The sequence below is a fragment of the Anomaloglossus baeobatrachus genome, chromosome 2, assembly GCF_048569485.1.
Source record: "Anomaloglossus baeobatrachus isolate aAnoBae1 chromosome 2, aAnoBae1.hap1, whole genome shotgun sequence".
Lineage (NCBI taxonomy): Eukaryota > Metazoa > Chordata > Amphibia > Anura > Aromobatidae > Anomaloglossus > Anomaloglossus baeobatrachus.
The window spans coordinates 794,038,720-794,062,644 of NC_134354.1; the positions used below are offsets into that span (position 1 = coordinate 794,038,720).

Sequence of the window (23,925 nt, forward strand, 5' to 3'; positions counted from 1 at the left end):
GCACCGGACATATAAGCATTATGCTGCCATATCCGTGTAATACTGCCATACAGCTCACCTGCCGCACACGTGTTACACCGGACATATAAGCATTATGCTGCCATATCCGTGTAATACTGCCATACAGCTCACCTGCCGCACACGTGTTACACCGGACATATAAGCATTATGCTGCCATAGCCGTGTAATACTGCCATACACTTCCCCTGCCGCACACGTGTTGCACCGGACATATAGGCAATACGCTGCCATATCCGTGTAATACTGCCATACACCTCACCTGCCGCACACGTGTTACACCGGACATATAAGCAATATGCTGCCATATCCGTGTAATACTGCCATACACTTCACCTGCCGCACACGTGTTGCACCGGACATATAAGCAATATGCTGCCATATCCGTGTAATACTGCCATACACCTCACCTGCCGCACACGTGTTACACCGGACATATAAGCATTATGCTGCCATATCCGTGTAATACTGCCATACACCTCACCTGCCGCACACGTGTTACACCGGACATATAAGCATTATGCTGCCATATCCGTGTAATACTGCCATACACCTCACCTGCCGCACACGTGTTGCACCGGACATATAAGCAATACGCTGCCATATCCGTGTAATACTGCTATACACTTCACCTGCCGCACACGTGTTACACTGGACATATAAGCATTATGCTGCCTTATCCGTGTAATACTGCCATACGCTTCACCTGCCGCACACGTGTTGCATCGGACATATAGGCAATATGCTGCCATATCTGTGTAATACTGCCATACACTTCACCTGCCGCACACGTGTTGCACCGGACATATAGGCAATATGCTGCCATATCCGTGTAATAATGCCATACACTTCACCTGCCGCACACGTGTTACACCGGACATATAAGCATTATGCTGCCATATCCATGTAATACTGCCATACGCTTCACCTGCCGCACACGTGTTACACCGGACATATAGGCAATACGCTGCCAAATCCGTGTAATACTGCCATACACTTCCCCTGCCGCACACGTGTTGCACCGGACATATAAGCATTATGCTGCCATATCCGTGTAATACTGCCATACAGCTCACCTGCCGCACACGTGTTACACCGGACATATAAGCATTATGCTGCCATATCCGTGTAATACTGCCATACAGCTCACCTGCCGCACACGTGTTACACCGGACATATAAGCATTATGCTGCCATAGCCGTGTAATACTGCCATACACTTCCCCTGCCGCACACGTGTTGCACCGGACATATAGGCATTATGCTGCCATATCCGTGTAATACTGCCATACACCTCACCTGCCGCACACGTGTTGCACCGGACATATAAGCAATACGCTGCCATATCCGTGTAATACTGCCATACACTTCACCTGCCGCACACGTGTTGCACCGGACATATAGGCATTATGCTGCCATATCCGTGTAATACTGCCATACACTTCACCTGCCGCACACGTGTTGTACCGGACATATAGGCAATATGCTGTCATATCCGTGTAATACTGCCATACACTTCACCTGCCGCACACGTGTTGCACCGGACATATAAGCATTATGCTGCCATAGCCGTGTAACACTGCCATACGCTTCACCTGCCGCACACGTGTTACACCGGACATATAGGCATTATGCTGCCATATCCGTGTAATACTGCCATACACTTCACCTGTCGCACACGTGTTGCACCGGACATATAGGCATTATGCTGCCATATCCGTGTAATACTGCCATACACTTCACCTGCCGCACAGGTGTTGCACCGGACATATAGGCATTATGCTGCCATATCCGTGTAATACTGCCATACACTTCACCTGCCGCACACGTGTTGCACCGGACATATAAGCATTATGCTGCCATATCCGTGTAATACTGCCATACACTTCACCTGCCGCACACGTGTTGTACCGGACATATAGGCAATATGCTGTCATATCCGTGTAATACTGCCATACACTTCACCTGCCGCACACGTGTTGTACCGGACATATAGGCATTATGCTGCCATATCCGTGTAATACTGCCATACACTTCACCTGCCGCACACGTGTTACACCGGACATATAGGCATTATGCTGTCATATCCGTGTAATACTGCCATACACCTCACCTGCCGCACACGTGTTACACCGGACATATAAGCATTATGCTGCCATATCCGTGTAATACTGCCATACACTTCACTTGCCGCACACGTGTTGCACCGGACATATAAGCAATACGCTGTCATATCCGTGTAATACTGCCATACACTTCACCTGCCGCACACGTGTTGCACCGGACATATAAGCATTATGCTGCCATAGCCGTGTAATACTGCCATACACTTCACCTGCCGCACACGTGTTGCACCGGACATATAGGCAATATGCTGCCATATCCATGTAATACTGCCATACGCTTCACCTGCCGCACACGTGTTACACCGGACATATAGGCAATACGCTGCCATATCCGTGTAATACTGCCATACACCTCACCTGCCGCACACGTGTTGCACCGGACATATAGGCAATATGCTGCCATATCCATGTAATACTGCCATACGCTTCACCTGCCGCACACGTGTTACACCGGACATATAAGCAATATGCTGCCATATCCGTGTAATACTGCCATACGCTTCACCTGCCGCACACGTGTTGCACCGGACATATAAGCATTATGCTGCCATATCTGTGTAATACTGCCATACACTTCCCCTGCCGCACACGTGTTGCACCGGACATATAAGAAATACGCTGCCATATCCGTGTAATACTGCCATACACCTCACCTGCCGCACACGTGTTGCACCGGACATATAGGCAATACGCTGCCATATCCGTGTAATACTGCCATACACTTCACCTGCCGCACACGTGTTGCACCGGACATATAGGCAATATGCTGCCATATCCATGTAATACTGCCATACGCTTCACCTGCCGCACACGTGTTACACCGGACATATAAGCAATATGCTGCCATAGCCGTGTAACACTGCCATACACCTCACCTGCCGCACACGTTTTACACCGGACATATAAGCATTATGCTGCCATAGCCGTGTAATACTGCCATACACTTCCCCTGCCGCACACGTGTTGCACCGGACATATAGGCAATACGCTGCCATATCCGTGTAATACTGCCATACACCTCACCTGCCGCACACGTGTTACACCGGACATATAAGCATTATGCTGCCATAGCCGTGTAATACTGCCATACGCTTCACCTGCCGCACACGTGTTGCACCGGACATATAAGCAATACGCTGCCATATCCGTGTAATACTGCCATACACCTCACCTGCCGCACACGTGTTACACCGGACATATAGGCATTATGCTGTGATAGCCGTGTAATACTACCATACGCTTCACCTGCCGCACACGTGTTGCACCGGACATATAAGCATTATGCTGCCATATCCGTGTAATACTGCCATACACTTCACCTGCCGCACACGTGTTACACCGGACATATAAGCATTATGCTGCCATATCCGTGTAATACTGCCATACGCTTCACCTGCCGCACACGTGTTGCACCGGACATATAGGCATTATGCTGTCATATCCGTGTAATACTGCCATACACTTCACCTGCCGCACACGTGTTAAACTGGACATATATTAGCATTATGCTGCCATATCCGTGTAATACTGCCATACACTTCACCTGCCGCACACGTGTTATACTGGACATATATTAGCATTATGCTGCCATATCCGTGTAATACTGCCATACACTTCACCTGCCGCACACGTGTTGTACCGGACATATAGGCAATATGCTGTCATATCCGTGTAATACTGCCATACACTTCACCTGCCGCACACGTGTTGCACCGGACATATAAGCATTATGCTGCCATAGCCGTGTAATACTGCCATACACTTCACCTGCCGCACACGTGTTGCACCGGACATATAGGCAATATGCTGTCATATCCGTGTAATACTGCCATACACTTCACCTGCCGCACACGTGTTGCACCGGACATATAAGCATTATGCTGCCATATCCGTGTAATACTGCCATACGCTTCACCTGCCGCACACATGTGGTACCGGACATATAGGCAATATGCTGTCATATCCGTGTAATACTGCCATATGCTTCACCTGCCGCACACGTGTTGCACCGGACATATAAGCATTATTCTGCCATATCCGTGTAATACTGCCATACACTTCACCTGCCGCACACGTGTTGCACCGGACATATAGGCATTATGCTGCCATAGCCGTGTAACACTGCCATACACTTCACCTGCCGCACACGTGTTGCACCGGACATATAAGCATTACGCTGCCAAATCCGTGTAATACTGCCATACACTTCCCCTGCCGCACACGTGTTGCACCGGACATATAGGCAATACGCTGCCATATCCGTGTAATACTGCCATACACTTCACCTGCCGCACACGTGTTACACCGGACATATAAGCAATATGCTGCCATATCCGTGTAATACTGCCATACACTTCACCTGCCGCACACGTGTTGCACCGGACATATAGGCAATACGCTGCCATATCCGTGTAATACTGCCATACGCTTCACCTGCCGCACACGTGTTGCACCGGACATATAAGCAATATGCTGCCATAGCCGTGTAATACTGCCATACACTTTCCCTGCCGCACACGTGTTGCACCGGACATATAGGCAATACGCTGCCATATCCGTGTAATACTGCCATACGCTTCACCTGCCGCACACGTGTTGCACCGGACATATAAGCATTATGCTGCCATAGCCGTGTAATACTGCCATACACCTCACCTGCCGCACACGTGTTGCACCGGACATATAAGCATTATGCTGCCATATCCGTGTAATACTGCCATACACTTCACCTGCCGCACACGTGTTACACCGGACATATAAGCATTATGCTGCCATAGCCGTGTAATACTGCCATACACCTCACCTGCCGCACACGTGTTGCACCGGACATATAAGCATTATGCTGCCATATCCGTGTAATACTGCCATACACTTCACCTGCCGCACACGTGTTACACCGGACATATAGGCATTATGCTGTCATATCCGTGTAATACTGCCATACACTTCCCCTGCCGCACACGTGTTGTACCGGACATATAGGCAATATGCTGTCATATCCGTGTAATACTGCCATACGCTTCACCTGCCGCACACGTGTTGTACCGGACATATAGGCAATATGCTGCCATATCCGTGTAATACTGCCATACGCTTCACCTGCCGCACACGTGTTACACCGGACATATAGGCAATACGCTGCCATATCCGTGTAATACTGCCATACACCTCACCTGCCGCACACGTGTTGTACCGGCCATATAAGCATTATGCTGCCATATCCATGTAATACTGCCATACACTTCACCTGCCGCACACGTGTTGCACCGGACATATAAGCATTATGCTGCCATAGCCGTGTAATACTGCCATACACTTCACCTGCCGCACACGTGTTGCACCGGACATATAGGCAATATGCTGTCATATCCGTGTAATACTGCCATATGCTTCACCTGCCGCACACGTGTGGTACCGGACATATATTAGCATTATGCTGCCATATCCGTGTAATACTGCCATACGCTTCACCTGCCGCACACGTGTTGCACCGGACATATAAGCAATATGCTGCCATATCCGTGTAATACTGCCATACGCTTCACCTGCCGCACACGTGTTGTACCGGACATATAAGCATTATGCTGCCATATCCGTGTAACACTGCCATACGCTTCACCTGCCGCACACGTGTTGCACCGGACATATAAGCATTATGCTGCCATAGCCGTGTAATACTGCCATACGCTTCACCTGCCGCACACGTGTTGCACCGGACATATAAGCATTATGCTGCCATATCCGTGTAATACTGCCATATACTTCACCTGCCGCACACGTGTTGCACCGGACATATAAGCATTATGCTGCCATAGCCGTGTAATACTGCCACACGCTTCACCTGCCGCACACGTGTTATACTGGACATATAAGCATTATGCTGCCATATCCGTGTAATACTGCCATACGCTTCACCTGCCGCACACGTGTTATACTGGACATATAAGCATTATGCTGCCATATCCGTGTAATACTGCCATACACTTCACCTGCCGCACACGTGTTGCACCGGACATATAGGCAATATGCTGCCATATCCGTGTAATACTGCCATACGCTTCACCTGCCGCACACGTGTTATACTGGACATATAAGCAATATGCTGCCATAGCCGTGTAATACTGCCATACACCTCACCTGGCGCACACGTGTTACACCGGACATATAAGCATTATGCTGCCATAGCCGTGTAATACTGCCATACACTTCACCTGCCGCACACGTGTTATACCGGACATATAAGCAATATGCTGCCATATCCGTGTAATACTGCCATACACTTCAACTGCCGCACACGTGTTATACTGGACATATAAGCATTATGCTGCCATATCCGTGTAATACTGCCATACACCTCACCTGCCGCACACGTGTTATACCGGACATATAAGCAATATGCTGCCATAGCCATGTAATACTGCCATACACTTCACCTGCCGCACACGTGTTATACTGGACATATAAGGATTATGCTGCCATATCCGTGTAATACTGCCATACACTTCACCTGCCGCACACGTGTTACACCGGACATATAAGCATTATGCTGCCATAGCCGTGTAATACTGCCATACGCTTCACCTGCCGCACACGTGTTGCACCGGACATATAGGCATTATGCTGCCATAGCCGTGTAATACTGCCATACACTTCACCTGCCGCACACGTGTTGCACCGGACATATAAGCATTATGCTGCCATATCTGTGTAATACTGCCATACACTTCACCTGCCGCACACGTGTTACACCGGGCATATAAGCATTATGCTGCCATATCCGTGTAATACTGCCATACACTTCACCTGCCGCACACGTGTTATACTGGACATATAAGCATTATGCTGCCATATCCGTGTAATACTGCCATACACTTCCCCTGCCGCACACGTGTTATACTGGACATATAAGCATTATGCTGCCATATCCGTGTAATACTGTCATACACCTCACCTGCCGCACACGTGTTGCACCGGACATATAGGCATTATGCTGCCATAGCCGTGTAATACTGCCATACACTTCACCTGCCGCACACGTGTTGCACCGGACATATAAGCATTATGCTGCCATAGCCGTGTAATACTGCCATACACTTCACCTGCCGCACACGTGTTACACCGGACATATAAGCATTATGCTGCCATAGCCGTGTAATACTGCCATACACTTCACCTGCCGCACACGTGTTACACCGGACATATAAGCATTATGCTGCCATATCCGTGTAATACTGCCATACACTTCACCTGCCGCACACGTGTTGCTCCGGACATATAAGCAATATGCTGCCATATCCATGTAATACTGCCATACACTTCACATGCCGCACACGTGTTGCACCGGACATATAAGCAATATGCTGCCATATCCATGTAATACTGCCATACACTTCACCTGCCGCACACGTGTTGCACCGGACATATAAGCAATATGCTGCCATATCCATGTAATACTGCCATACACTTCACATGCCGCACACGTGTTACACCGGACATATAAGCAATATGCTGCCATATCCATGTAATACTGCCATACACCTCACCTGCCGCACACGTGTTGCACCGGACATATAAGCATTATGCTGCCATAGCCGTGTAATACTGCCATACACTTCACCTGCCGCACACGTGTTACACCGGACATATAAGCAATATGCTGCCATATCTGTGTAATACTGCCATACACCTCACCTGCCGCACACGTGTTACACCGGACATATAAGCATTATGCTGCCATATCCGTGTAATACTGCCATACACCTCACCTGCCGCACACGTGTTGCACCGGACATATAAGCAATATGCTGCCATATCCATGTAATACTGCCATACACTTCACCTGCCGCACACGTGTTGTACCGGACATATAAGCAATATGCTGCCATATCTGTGTAATACTGCCATACACCTCACCTGCCGCACACGTGTTGCACCGGACATATAAGCATTATGCTGCCATATCCGTGTAATACTGCCATACACTTCACCTGCCGCACACGTGTTGTACCGGACATATAAGCAATATGCTGCCATAGCCGTGTAATACTGCCATACACTTCACCTGCCGCACACGTGTTACACCGGACATATAAGCATTATGCTGCCATATCCGTGTAATACTGCCATACACTTCACCTGCCGCACACGTGTTACACCGGACATATAGGCATTATGCTGCCATATCCGTGTAATACTGCCATACACTTCACCTGCCGCACACGTGTTGTACCGGACATATAAGCAATATGCTGCCATATCTGTGTAATACTGCCATACACTTCACCTGCCGCACACGTGTTACACCGGACATATAAGCATTATGCTGCCATATCCGTGTAATACTGCCATACACCTCACCTGCCGCACACGTGTTGCACCGGACATATAAGCATTATGCTGCCATAGCCGTGTAATACTGCCATACACTTCACCTGCCGCACACGTGTTACACCGGACATATAAGCAATATGCTGCCATATCTGTGTAATACTGCCATACACCTCACCTGCCGCACACGTGTTACACCGGACATATAAGCATTATGCTGCCATATCCGTGTAATACTGCCATACACCTCACCTGCCGCACACGTGTTGCACCGGACATATAAGCAATATGCTGCCATATCCATGTAATACTGCCATACACTTCACCTGCCGCACACGTGTTGTACCGGACATATAAGCAATATGCTGCCATATCTGTGTAATACTGCCATACACCTCACCTGCCGCACACGTGTTGCACCGGACATATAAGCATTATGCTGCCATATCCGTGTAATACTGCCATACACTTCACCTGCCGCACACGTGTTGTACCGGACATATAAGCAATATGCTGCCATAGCCGTGTAATACTGCCATACACTTCACCTGCCGCACACGTGTTACACCGGACATATAAGCATTATGCTGCCATATCCGTGTAATACTGCCATACACTTCACCTGCCGCACACGTGTTACACCGGACATATAGGCATTATGCTGCCATATCCGTGTAATACTGCCATACACTTCACCTGCCGCACACGTGTTGTACCGGACATATAAGCAATATGCTGCCATATCTGTGTAATACTGCCATACACTTCACCTGCCGCACACGTGTTACACCGGACATATAAGCATTATGCTGCCATATCCGTGTAATACTGCCATACACCTCACCTGCCGCACACGTGTTGCACCGGACATATAAGCATTATGCTGCCATAGCCGTGTAATACTGCCATACACTTCACCTGCCGCACACGTGTTACACCGGACATATAAGCATTATGCTGCCATAGCCGTGTAATACTGCCATACACCTCACCTGCCGCACAAGTGTTACACCGGACATATAAGCATTATGCTGCCATATCCGTGTAATACTGCCATACACTTCACCTGCCGCACACGTGTTGCACCGGACATATAAGCATTATGCTGCCATATCCGTGTAATACTGCCATACACTTCACCTGGCGCACACGTGTTATACTGGACATATAAGCATTATGCTGCCATAGCCGTGTAATAATGCCATACACTTCCCCTGCCACACACGTGTTACACCGGACATATAAGCAATATGCTGCCATATCCGTGTAATACTGCCATACACTTCACCTGCCGCACACGTGTTGTACCGGACATATAAGCAATATGCTGCCATATCCGTGTAATACTGCCATACGCTTCACCTGCCGCACACGTGTTGTACCGGACATATAAGCATTATGCTGCCATATCCGTGTAATACTGCCATACACTTCACCTGCCGCACACGTGTTACACCGGACATATAAGCATTATGCTGCCATAGCCGTGTAATACTGCCATACACTTCCCCTGCCGCACACGTGTTGTACGGGACATATAGGCATTATGCTGCCATATCCGTGTAATACTGCCATACACTTCACCTGCCGCACACGTGTTGCACCGGACATATAAGCATTATGCTGCCATAGCCGTGTAACACTGCCATACACTTCACCTGCCGCACACGTGTTGCACCGGACATATAGGCAATACGCTGCCATATCCGTGTAATACTGCCATACACTTCACCAGCCGCACACGTGTTGCACCGGACATATAAGCATTATGCTGCCATATCCGTGTAACACTGCCATACACTTCCCCTGCCGCACACGTGTTGTACCGGACATATAAGCATTATGCTGCCATATCCGTGTAATACTGCCATACACTTCACCTGCCGCACACGTGTTGCACCGGACATATAAGCATTATGCTGCCATAGCCGTGTAATACTGCCATACACTTCACCTGCCGCACACGTGTTGCACCGGACATATAAGCAATATGCTGCCATATCCGTGTAATACTGCCATACACTTCACCTGCCGCACACGTGTTACACCGGACATATAAGCATTATGCTGCCATAGCCGTGTAATACTGCCATACACTTCACCTGCCGCACACGTGTTGCCCTGGACATATAAGCATTATGCTGCCATAGCCGTGTAATACTGCCATACACCTCACCTGCCGCACACGTGTTGCACCGGACATATAAGCAATACGCTGCCATATCCGTGTAATACTGCCATACGCTTCACCTGCCGCACACGTGTTGCACCGGACATATAAGCATTATGCTGCCATAGCCGTGTAATACTGCCATACGCTTCACCTGCCGCACACGTGTTACACCGGACATATAAGCATTATGCTGCCATAGCCGTGTAATACTGCCATACGCTTCACCTGCCGCACACGTGTTGCACCGGACATATAAGCAATATGCTGCCATATCTGTGTAATACTGCCATACACTTCACCTGCCGCACACGTGTTGCACCGGACATATAAGCATTATGCTGCCATAGCCGTGTAATACTGCCATACACTTCACCTGCCGCACACGTGTTGCACCGGACATATAAGCAATATGCTGCCATATCCGTGTAATACTGCCATACACTTCACCTGCCGCACACGTGTTACACCGGACATATAAGCATTATGCTGCCATAGCCGTGTAATACTGCCATACACTTCACCTGCCGCACACGTGTTGCACCGGACATATAAGCATTATGCTGCCATAGCCGTGTAATACTGCCATACACTTCACCTGCCGCACACGTGTTGCCCTGGACATATAAGCATTATGCTGCCATATCCGTGTAATACTGCCATACGCTTCACCTGCCGCACACGTGTTGTACCGGACATATAAGCAATATGCTGCCATATCCGTGTAATACTGCCATACACTTCACCTGCCGCACACGTGTTGCACCGGACATATAAGCATTATGCTGCCATATCTGTGTAATACTGCCATACACTTCACCTGCCGCACACGTGTTGCACCGGACATATAAGCATTATGCTGCCATAGCCGTGTAATACTGCCATACACTTCACCTGCCGCACACGTGTTACACCGGACATATAAGCATTATGCTGCCATATCCGTGTAACACTGCCATACACTTCACCTGCCGCACACGTGTTATACCGGACATATAAGCATTATGCTGCCATATCTGTGTAATACTGCCATACACTTCACCTGCCGCACACGTGTTACACCGGACATATAAGCATTATGCTGCCATATCTGTGTAATACTGCCATACACTTCACCTGCCGCACACGTGTTGTACCGGACATATAAGCATTATGCTGCCATATCTATGTAATACTGCCATACACTTCACCTGCCGCACACGTGTTATACCGGACATATAAGCAATATGCTGCCATAGCCGTGTAACACTGCCATACACTTCACCTGCCGCACACGTGTTACACCGGACATATAGGCAATATGCTGCCATATCCGTGTAACACTGCCATACACTTCACCTGCCGCACACGTGTTATACCGGACATATAAGCATTATGCTGCCATATCCGTGTAATACTGCCATACGCTTCACCTGCCGCACACGTGTTATACTGGACATATAAGCATTATGCTGCCATAGCCGTGTAATACTGCCATACACCTCACCTGCCGCACACGTGTTATACCGGACATATAAGCATTATGCTGCCATATCCGTGTAATACTGCCATACGCTTCACCTGCTGCACACGTGTTATACTGGACATATAAGCATTATGCTGCCATAGCCGTGTAATACTGCCATACACCTCACCTGCCGCACACGTGTTACACCGGACATATAAGCAATATGCTGCCATAGCCGTGTAATACTGCCATACACTTCACCTGCCACACACGTGTTGCACCGGACATATAGGCATTATGCTGCCATAGCCGTGTAACACTGCCATACACTTCACCTGCCGCACACGTGTTACACCGGACATATAAGCATTATGCTGCCATAGCCGTGTAATACTGCCATACACTTCACCTGCCGCACACGTGTTGCACCGGACATATAAGCAATATGCTGCCATAGCCGTGTAATACTGCCATACACTTCACCTGCCGCACACGTGTTGCACCGGATATATAAGCATTATGCTGCCATAGCCGTGTAATACTGCCATACGCTTCACCTGCCGCACACGTGTTGCACCGGACATATAGGCAATATGCTGCCATATCCGTGTAATACTGCCATACACCTCACCTGCCGCACACGTGTTATACTGGACATATAAGCATTATGCTGCCATATCCGTGTAATACTGCCATACACTTCCCCTGCCACACACGTGTTATACTGGACATATAAGCATTATGCTGCCATATCCGTGTAATACTGCCATACACTTCACCTGCCGCACACGTGTTGCACCGGACATATAAGCAATATGCTGCCATATCTGTGTAATACTGCCATACACTTCACCTGCCGCACACGTGTTGCACCGGACATATAAGCAATATGCTGCCATATCTGTGTAATACTGCCATACGCTTCACCTGCCGCACACGTGTTGCACCGGACATATAAGCATTATGCTGCCATATCCGTGTAATACTGCCATACACCTCACCTGCCGCACACGTGTTACACCGGACATATAAGCATTATGCTGCCATATCCGTGTAATACTGCCATACGCTTCACCTGCCGCACACGTATTGCACCGGACATATAAGCAATATGCTGCCATAGCCGTGTAATACTGCCATACGCTTCACCTGCCGCACACGTGTTGCACCGGACATATAAGCAATATGCTGCCATATCTGTGTAATACTGCCATACGCTTCACCTGCCGCACACGTGTTGCACCGGACATATAAGCATTATGCTGCCATATCCGTGTAATACTGCCATACACCTCACCTGCCGCACACGTGTTACACCGGACATATAAGCATTATGCTGCCATATCCGTGTAATACTGCCATACGCTTCACCTGCCGCACACGTATTGCACCGGACATATAAGCAATATGCTGCCATAGCCGTGTAATACTGCCATACGCTTCACCTGCCGCACACGTGTTGCACCGGACATATAAGCAATATGCTGCCATATCTGTGTAATACTGCCATACGCTTCACCTGCCGCACACGTGTTACACCGGACATATAGGTATTATGCTGCCATATCCGTGTAATACTGCCATACACTTCACCTGCCGCACACGTGTTGCACCGGACATATAAGCATTATGCTGCCATATCCATGTAATACTGCCATACGCTTCACCTGCCACACACGTGTCGCGCTGTCGGCGCTCTGCCAGTCAGACTCCTTCATTCTATTATTAATGACTCCGGAAGCCGAGTAAACAGACATCCCGGGCACTAAACTCCACCGCCCTGAGCTGCCAAACCAGCGTGTACCGTCCTATAAATCATGGCGGACATCCCCCGGTGACAGCTGCATCCGTGTGCGGGATACAATATATGTGCAGTGCTGATGTGTGACACAGAGTGATACTGACGTATGAGCGCAGCACTGCGGAAACAGCTCACTATATGGCGGCACATCAAGATGGTAAAATGCAACAATAGATAATATTCAAGGATCATTGGCGCTGCGGTGACACGTGATATACCGTAATGCAGGAGCCATCAGTCTCAGCACCCCGCGATCAGCGCTAACAATATATTCCCTCATCTAAACCCCAAATCTCCGACTGCAACCCCAAACCTAGACGCAACACAATCACCCTACCCCCAGTACCTGAGCTCAGGACACCCCCTGTCTCCCCCTATCCTCTGCCCCCAGAACCTGAGCTGTGGACACCCCCTGTCTCCCCCTATCCTCTACCCCCAGTACCTGAGCTCAGGACACCCCCTGTCTCCCCCTATCCTCTACCCCCAGTACCTGACCTGTGGACACCCCCTGCCTCCCCCTATCCTCTACCCCCAGTACCTGAGCTGTGGACACCCCCTGTCTCCCCCTATCCTCTGCCCCCAGTACCTGAGCTGAGGACACCCCCTGTCTCCCCCTATCCTCTACCCCCAGTACCTGACCTGTGGACACCCCCTGTCTCCCCCTATCCTCTACCCCCAGTACCTGACCTGTGGACACCCCCTGTCTCCCCCTATCCTCTGCCCCCAGTACCTGACCTGTGGACACCCCCTGCCTCCCCCTATCCTCTACCCCCAGTACCTGAGCTGTGGACACCCCCTGTCTCCCCCTATCCTCTGCCCCCAGTACCTGAGCTGTGGACACCCCCTGTCTCCCCCTATCCTCTGACCCCAGTACCTGAGCTGTGGACACCCCCTGCCTCCCCCTATCCTCTGCCCCCAGTACCTGACCTGTGGACACCCCCTGTCTCCCCCTATCCTCTGCCCCCAGTACCTGAGCTCAGGACACCCCCTGTCTCCCCCTATCCTCTACCCCCAGTACCTGAGCTCAGGACACCCCCTGTCTCCCCCTATCCTCTGCCCCCAGTACCTGAGCTCAGGACACCCCCTGTCACCCCCTATCCTCTACCCCCAGTACCTGAGCTGAGGACACCCCCTGTCTCCCCCTATCCTCTACCCCCAGTACCTGAGCTCAGGACACCCCCTGTCTCCCCCTATCCTCTACCCCCAGTACCTGAGCTCAGGACACCCCCTGTCTCCCCCTATCCTCTACCCCCAGTACCTGAGCTCAGGACACCCCCTGCCTCCCCCTATCCTCTAACCCCAGTACCTGAGCTGTGGACACCCCCTGTCACCCCCTATCCTCTACCCCCAGTACCTGAGCTCAGGACACCCCCTGCCTCCCCCTATCCTCTACCCCCAGTACCTGAGCTCAGGACACCCCCTGCCTCCCCCTATCCTCTACCCCCAGTACCTGAGCTCAGGACACCCCCTGATTCCCCCTATCCTCTACCCCCAGTACCTGAGCTCAGGACACCCCCTGCCTCCCCCTATCCTCTAACCCCAGTACCTGAGCTGTGGACACCCCCTGTCACCCCCTATCCTCTACCCCCAGTACCTGAGCTCAGGACACCCCCTGCCTCCCCCTATCCTCTACCCCCAGTACCTGAGCTCAGGACACCCCCTGCCTCCCCCTATCCTCTACCCCCAGTACCTGAGCTCAGGACACCCCCTGCCTCCCCCTATCCTCTACCCCCAGTACCTGAGCTGTGGACACCCCCTGTCTCCCCCTATCCTCTACCCCCAGTACCTGAGCTCAGGACACCCCCTGCCACCCCCTATCCTCTACCCCCAGTACCTGAGCTCAGGATACCCCCTGCCTCCCCCTATCCTCTGCCCCCAGAACCTGAGCTCAGGACACCCCCTGCCTCCCCCTATCCTCTGCCCCCAGTAACTGAGCTCAGGACACCCCCTGTCTCCCCCTATCCTCTGCCCCCAGTACCTGAGCTGTGGACACCCCCTGCCTCCCCCTATCCTCTGCCCCCAGTACCTGAGCTCAGGACACCCCCTGCCTCCCCCTATCCTCTAACCCCAGTACCTGAGCTGTGGACACCCCCTGTCACCCCCTATCCTCTACCCCCAGTACCTGAGCTCAGGACACCCCCTGCCTCCCCCTATCCTCTACCCCCAGTACCTGAGCTCAGGACACCCCCTGCCTCCCCCTATCCTCTACCCCCAGTACCTGAGCTCAGGACACCCCCTGCCTCCCCCTATCCTCTACCCCCAGTACCTGAGCTGTGGACACCCCCTGTCTCCCCCTATCCTCTACCCCCAGTACCTGAGCTCAGGACACCCCCTGCCTCCCCCTATCCTCTACCCCCAGTACCTGAGCTCAGGATACCCCCTGCCTCCCCCTATCCTCTGCCCCCAGAACCTGAGCTCAGGACACCCCCTGCCTCCCCCTATCCTCTGCCCCCAGTACCTGAGCTGTGGACACCCCCTGTCTCCCCCTATCCTCTACCCCCAGTACCTGAGCTGTGGACACCCCCTGTCTCCCCCTATCCTCTATCCCAGTACCTGAGCTGTGGACACCCCCTGCCTCCCCCTATCCTCTACCCCCAGTACCTGACCTGTGGACACCCCCTGTCTCCCCCTATCCTCTACCCCCAGTACCTGAGCTGTGGACACTCCCTGCCTCGCCTGGAACCTCAGCCACATGAAGAGGTCGTCGTTCTCCTTTGTCTGCTGCTTCAGAACCTCTTCGTCTGTCAGGCGGATGAGCTCCACGTAGGCCTGTGGGGAGATGTCAGGTGTGAGACATGGAGTCACTGATGACTCGGGGTCAGTACATGATCAGTATAATACCGCATAATACCGCACCTGGTGTTTGTCCGGGTTCAGCCGGTCCGCCATGGTCTGGCGAGCGATATTGGAGTAATACGCATAGGACAGGTCGTAGTCTACCGGGTACCCGTCCACCCCCAGGTGGTGCTTGTGCCCCAGGAATAACAGGGAGAGGCGCTCGTCATTCTGCGCAGCAACGAGGATGAACTTCAGCGCCTGGAGAGGAAGAAAAGATGGCATCATGTACCGCAAGTGAAAACCGCCATCACCACTGTGAGCTTTACCCGTGCCGCTATCATAATCTATGCACCGTGTATAGTGTCACGGGCGGAGGAGGGGACGCTGCGCTCTCCCACTGCTCGGGTCCGGCGCTGCTGCTGCTCGGTGGTGGCGCGAGCGGTGGGCCGGATCCCGGGGACTCAAGCGGCGCTCCTCGCCCGTGAGTGAAAAGCGGGAATTGATTGTGAGGATTTGAGATTGTCCGTGACGCCAACCACCGCTGCTCTGGACGGGGATCCCGGGAGCGGTGACAGGGAGCAGCTTTGTTGTTAGTTCTCCCCTCCGTGGGTAGGGGGTTGGTTGCCCCGGGGCCCGGTGATGGGGTAGGGATGGATGGCAGGAGGGTTACGGGGCCTGGCGAGGTGCAGGGTCGCGGGGGCAGCGCTGTGCCGCACGGCACGGTGGTACTCACTCAGCCAATGATGAGGACACAGTTCTCGGTAAAACACACGGCTGGATGGACGGGTCCCACAGACGGCTGCGGTGTTGTTTCTCCCGGCAGGTTGATGGTGACTGCCTTTCCCTGCACCTATGTACGGTTGATGGTTCCAATGGCTTCCCACCGGTAACCCGCTCCCCAGCTTGGATGGGTGCTGAGGGAGCCCTTTTTTCCCGCAGGCGCTGGCCCTGAGAAACGGTTGCCTTGGCGGTGGCGGTGTCTCCCTCACTTGGTTGGACTGTTGCCTTCTGTCGGGACTTGGCTGTTGGGAAACCCAGGAGGTCCCCTTCGCTAACGGATTTGGCAAATTCACGGCGACTCCTAGCCTTGTCGGGGTCTGTAAGCCCCTGCCTGATGGTGCTGACTTCTCTTCGCGTACCGGTCCAGTACCACCGGGCCACCGCCCGTCCACGGTCCTTACGGCTAGCTCCAATAGACCTCTCCTGCAGACGGTCTCCACCGTCTGCCAACCTTGCTGTTCCGTCCGGGCCACACACCCGGACCAACTTCTGTCTGCTCCTCTACCACTTCACTCCTTCCACTTTTACTTCCAAACCTAATCTGCCTGCTTTTCCCACCTCCAGGACTGTGAACTCCTCGGTGGGTGGAGACCAACCGCCTGGCTCCACCCCCTGGTGTGAACATCAGCCCCTGGAGGAAGGCAACAAGGGTTTTTGTCTGACTTTGGTGTGCCTGACCGGGAGTGTGGGGTGTGTTGGTTTAGTGCTTGTGATGTCCTGGCTTGCCCAGGGCGCCACAATAGCAGCACAAGTATAGTACCAGGCAAAAGTCAGGAGACTCCTGTACGTGTAACGGTGTCCATTATTCTTATCGACATGTGCACATTGTAGATTCAGACTGAAGGCAGCAAAACCACAATGCGAGGAAGGAAACATATGGAAACAAGCAGTAAAGAAACACATGGCACAAACCAGAGTGTAACACCCAGGAAAAACTAAAAGAGAATACACCCTGCACCCAGGAAAAACTAAAGGAGTATACACCCTGCACCCAGGAAAAACTAAAGGAGCACACACCCTGCACCCAGGAAAAACTAAAGGAGTATACACCCTGCACCCAGGAAAAACTAAAAGAGAATAGACCCTGCACCCAGGAAAAACTAAAGGAGAATAGACCCTGCACCCAGGAAAAGCTAAAAGAGAATACACCCTGCACCCAGGAAAAACTAAAAGAGAATACATCCTGCACCCAGGAAAAACTAAAGGAGCATACACCCTGCACCCAAGAAAAACTAAAAGGAGCATACACCCTGCACCCAGGAAAAACTAAAAAAGGAGCATATACCCTGCACCCAGGAAAAACTAAAAGAGCATACACCGTGCACCTAGGAAAAACTAAAGGAGCATGCACCCTGCAACCAGGAAAAGCTAAAAGGAGCATGCACTCTGCACCCAGGAAAAACTAAAGGAGCATACACTCTGCACCCAGGAAAAACTAAAGCAAAAAGCAAAACCATAATGCGAGGAAGGAAACATATGGAAACAAACATTAAAGAAACACATGGCACAAACCAGAGTGTAACACCCAAGAAAAAAACTAAAAGAGCATACACCCTGCACCCAGGAAAAAACAGAGCGTACACCCTGCACCCAGGAAAAAACTACAGGAGCATACACCCTGCACCCAGGAAAAAACTGAGAGCGTACACCCTGCACCCAGGAAAAAAACTAAAAAGGAGCATACACCCTGCACCCAGAAAAAACTAAAAAGGAGCATACACCCTGCACCCAGGAAAAACTAAAAGGAGCACACACCCTGCACCCAGGAAAAACTAAAAAGGAGCATACACCCTGCACCCAGGAAAAACTAAAAAGGAGCATACACCCTGCACCCAGGAAAAACTAAAAAAGGAGCACACACCCTGCACCCAGGAAAAACTAAAAAGGAGCATACACCCTGCACCCAGGAAAAACTAAAAAGGAGCATACACCCTGCACCCAGGAAAAACTAAAGGAGCACACACCCTGCACCCAGGAAAAACTAAAAAGGAGCATACACCCTGCACCCAGGAAAAACTAAAAAGGAGCATACACCCTGCACCCAGGAAAAACTAAAAAGGAGCATACACCCTGCACCCAGGAAAAACTAAAAAAGGAGCACACACCCTGCACCCAGGAAAAACTAAAAAGGAGCATACACCCTGCACCCAGGAAAAACTAAAAAGGAGCATACACCCTGCACCCAGGAAAAACTAAAAAGGAGCATACACCCTGCACCCAGGAAAAACTAAAAAGGAGCATACACCCTGCACCCAGGAAAAACTAAAGGAGTATACACCCTGCACCCAGGAAAAACTAAAGGAGAATAGACCCTGCACCCAGGAAAAACTAAAAGAGAATAGACCCTGCACCCAGGAAAAACTAAAGGAGAATAGACCCTGCACCCAGGAAAAGCTAAAAGAGAATACACCCTGCACCCAGGAAAAACTAAAAGAGAATACATCCTGCACCCAGGAAAAACTAAAGGAGCATACACCCTGCACCCAAGAAAAACTAAAAGGAGCATACACCCTGCACCCAGGAAAAACTAAAAAAGGAGCATACACCCTGCACCCAGGAAAAACTAAAAGAGCATACACCGTGCACCTAGGAAAAACTAAAGGAGCATGCACCCTGCAACCAGGAAAAGCTAAAAGGAGCATGCACTCTGCACCCAGGAAAAACTAAAGGAGCATACACTCTGCACCCAGGAAAAACTAAAAAGGAGCATACACCCTGCACCCAGGAAAAACTAAAAGGAGCACACACCCTGCACCCAGGAAAAACTAAAAAGGAGCATACACCCTGCACCCAGGAAAAACTAAAAAGGAGCATACACCCTGCACCCAGGAAAAACTAAAAAGGAGCATACACCCTGCACCCAGGAAAAACTAAAAAGGAGCATACACCCTGCACCCAGGAAAAACTAAAAAGGAGCATACACCCTGCACCCAGGAAAAACTAAAGGAGCACACACCCTGCACCCAGGAAAAACTAAAAAGGAGCATACACCCTGCACCCAGGAAAAACTAAAAAGGAGCATACACCCTGCACCCAGGAAAAACTAAAAAGGAGCATACACCCTGCACCCAGGAAAAACTAAAGGAGCATACACCCTGCACCCAAGAAAAACTAAAAGGAGCATACACCCTGCACCCAGGAAAAACTAAAAAAGGAGCATACACCCTGCACCCAGGAAAAACTAAAAGAGCATACACCGTGCACCTAGGAAAAACTAAAGGAGCATGCACCCTGCAACCAGGAAAAGCTAAAAGGAGCATGCACTCTGCACCCAGGAAAAACTAAAGGAGCACACACCCTGCACCCAGGAAAAACTAAAAAGGAGCATACACCCTGCACCCAGGAAAAACTAAAAAGGAGCATACACCCTGCACCCAGGAAAAACTAAAAAGGAGCATACACCCTGCACCCAGGAAAAACTAAAAAGGAGCATACACCCTGCACCCAGGAAAAACTAAAAAGGAGCATACACCCTGCACCCAGGAAAAACTAAAGGAGCACACACCCTGCACCCAGGAAAAACTAAAAAGGAGCATACACCCTGCACCCAGGAAAAACTAAAAAGGAGCATACACCCTGCACCCAGGAAAAACTAAAAAGGAGCATACACCCTGCACCCAGGAAAAACTAAAAAGGAGCATACACCCTGCACCCAGGAAAAACTAAAAAAGGAGCACACACCCTGCACCCAGGAAAAACTAAAAAGGAGCATACACCCTGCACCCAGGAAAAACTAAAAAGGAGCATACACCCTGCACCCAGGAAAAACTAAAAAGGAGCATACACCCTGCACCCAGGAAAAACTAAAAAGGAGCATACACCCTGCACCCAGGAAAAACTAAAGGAGTATACACCCTGCACCCAGGAAAAACTAAAGGAGAATAGACCCTGCACCCAGGAAAAACTAAAAGAGAATAGACCCTGCACCCAGGAAAAACTAAAGGAGAATAGACCCTGCACCCAGGAAAAGCTAAAAGAGAATACACCCTGCACCCAGGAAAAACTAAAAGAGAATACATCCTGCACCCAGGAAAAACTAAAGGAGCATACACCCTGCACCCAAGAAAAACTAAAAGGAGCATACACCCTGCACCCAGGAAAAACTAAAAAAGGAGCATACACCCTGCACCCAGGAAAAACTAAAAGAGCATACACCGTGCACCTAGGAAAAACTAAAGGAGCATGCACCCTGCAACCAGGAAAAGCTAAAAGGAGCATGCACTCTGCACCCAGGAAAAACTAAAGGAGCATACACTCTGCACCCAGGAAAAACTAAAGCAAAAAGCAAAACCATAATGCGAGGAAGGAAACATATGGAAACAAACATTAAAGAAACACATGGCACAAACCAGAGTGTAACACCCAAGAAAAAAACTAAAAGAGCATACACCCTGCACCCAGGAAAAAACAGAGCGTACACCCTGCACCCAGGAAAAAACTACAGGAGCATACACCCTGCACCCAGGAAAAAACTGAGAGCGTACACCCTGCACCCAGGAAAAAAACTAAAAAGGAGCATACACCCTGCACCCAGAAAAAACTAAAAAGGAGCATACACCCTGCACCCAGGAAAAACTAAAGGAGCACACACCCTGCACCCAGGAAAAACTAAAAAGGAGCATACACCCTGCACCCAGGAAAAACTAAAAAGGAGCATACACCCTGCACCCAGGAAAAACTAAAAAGGAGCATACACCCTGCACCCAGGAAAAACTAAAAAGGAGCATACACCCTGCACCCAGGAAAAACTAAAAAGGAGCATACACCCTGCACCCAGGAAAAACTAAAAAGGAGCATACACCCTGCACCCAGGAAAAACTAAAAAGGAGCATACACCCTGCACCCAGGAAAAACTAAAGGAGCACACACCCTGCACCCAGGAAAAACTAAAAAGGAGCATACACCCTGCACCCAGGAAAAACTAAAAAGGAGCATACACCCTGCACCCAGGAAAAACTAAAAAGGAGCATACACCCTGCACCCAGGAAAAACTAAAAAGGAGCACACACCCTGCACCCAGGAAAAACTAAAAAGGAGCATACACCCTGCACCCAGGAAAAACTAAAAAGGAGCATACACCCTGCACCCAGGAAAAACTAAAAAGGAGCATACACCCTGCACCCAGGAAAAACTAAAGGAGCACACACCCTGCACCCAGGAAAAACTAAAAAGGAGCATACACCCTGCACCCAGAAAAAACTAAAAAGGAGCATACACCCTGCACCCAGAAAAAACTAAAAAGGAGCATACACCCTGCACCCAGGAAAAACTAAAAAGGAGCACACACCCTGCACCCAGGAAAAACTAAAAAGGAGCATACACCCTGCACCCAGGAAAAACTAAAGGAGCACACACCCTGCACCCAGGAAAAACTAAAAAGGAGCACACACCCTGCACCCAGAAAAAACTAAAAAGGAGCACACACCCTGCACCCAGGAAAAACTAAAAAGGAGCACACACCCTGCACCCAGGAAAAACTAAAAAGGAGCACACACCCTGCACCCAGGAAAAACTAAAAAGGAGCATACACCCTGCACCCAGGAAAAACTAAAAAGGAGCATACACCCTGCACCCAGGAAAAACTAAAAAGGAGCATACACCCTGCACCCAGGAAAAACTAAAGGAGCACACACCCTGCACCCAGGAAAAACTAAAAAGGAGCATACACCCTGCACCCAGAAAAAACTAAAAAGGAGCATACACCCTGCACCCAGGAAAAACTAAAAAGGACCATACACCCTGCACCCAGGAAAAACTAAAAAGGAGCACACACCCTGCACCCAGGAAAAACTAAAAAGGAGCATACACCCTGCACCCAGGAAAAACTAAAAAGGAGCATACACCCTGCACCCAGGAAAAACTAAAAAGGAGCATACACCCTGCACCCAGGAAAAACTAAAGGAGCACACACCCTGCACCCAGGAAAAACTAAAAAGGAGCATACACCCTGCACCCAGAAAAAACTAAAAAGGAGCATACACCCTGCACCCAGGAAAAACTAAAAAGGAGCATACACCCTGCACCCAGGAAAAACTAAAAAGGAGCATACACCCTGCACCCAGGAAAAACTAAAAAGGAGCACACACCCTGCACCCAGGAAAAACTAAAAAGGAGCACACACCCTGCACCCAGGAAAAACTAAAAAGGAGCATACACCCTGCACCCAGGAAAAACTAAAAAGGAGCATACACCCTGCACCCAGGAAAAACTAAAGGAGCACACACCCTGCACCCAGGAAAAACTAAAAAGGAGCATACACCCTGCACCCAGGAAAAACTAAAAAGGAGCACACACCCTGCACCCAGGAAAAACTAAAAAGGAGCATACACCCTGCACCCAGGAAAAACTAAAAAGGAGCATACACCCTGCACCCAGGAAAAACTAAAAAGGAGCATACACCCTGCACCCAGGAAAAACTAAAAAGGAGCATACACCCTGCACCCAGGAAAAACTAAAAAGGAGCATACACCCTGCACCCA

General features: G+C 50.3%; 1 protein-coding gene across 1 annotated transcript in view; it reads right to left on the reverse strand.

Moving 5' to 3' along the window:
• LOC142290097 (protein sel-1 homolog 3-like) overlaps window positions 1-23,925 on the reverse strand; it is a 172,029-nt gene that overhangs the window by 56,467 nt on the left and 91,637 nt on the right. The window contains exons 12-13 of the mRNA XM_075334031.1: window positions 16,745-16,924; window positions 16,538-16,657 (exon numbers count right to left, since the gene is read on the reverse strand). Coding sequence (XP_075190146.1) covers window positions 16,538-16,657; window positions 16,745-16,924 — 300 coding nt within the window. The remainder of the gene's footprint in view (window positions 1-16,537; window positions 16,658-16,744; window positions 16,925-23,925) is intronic.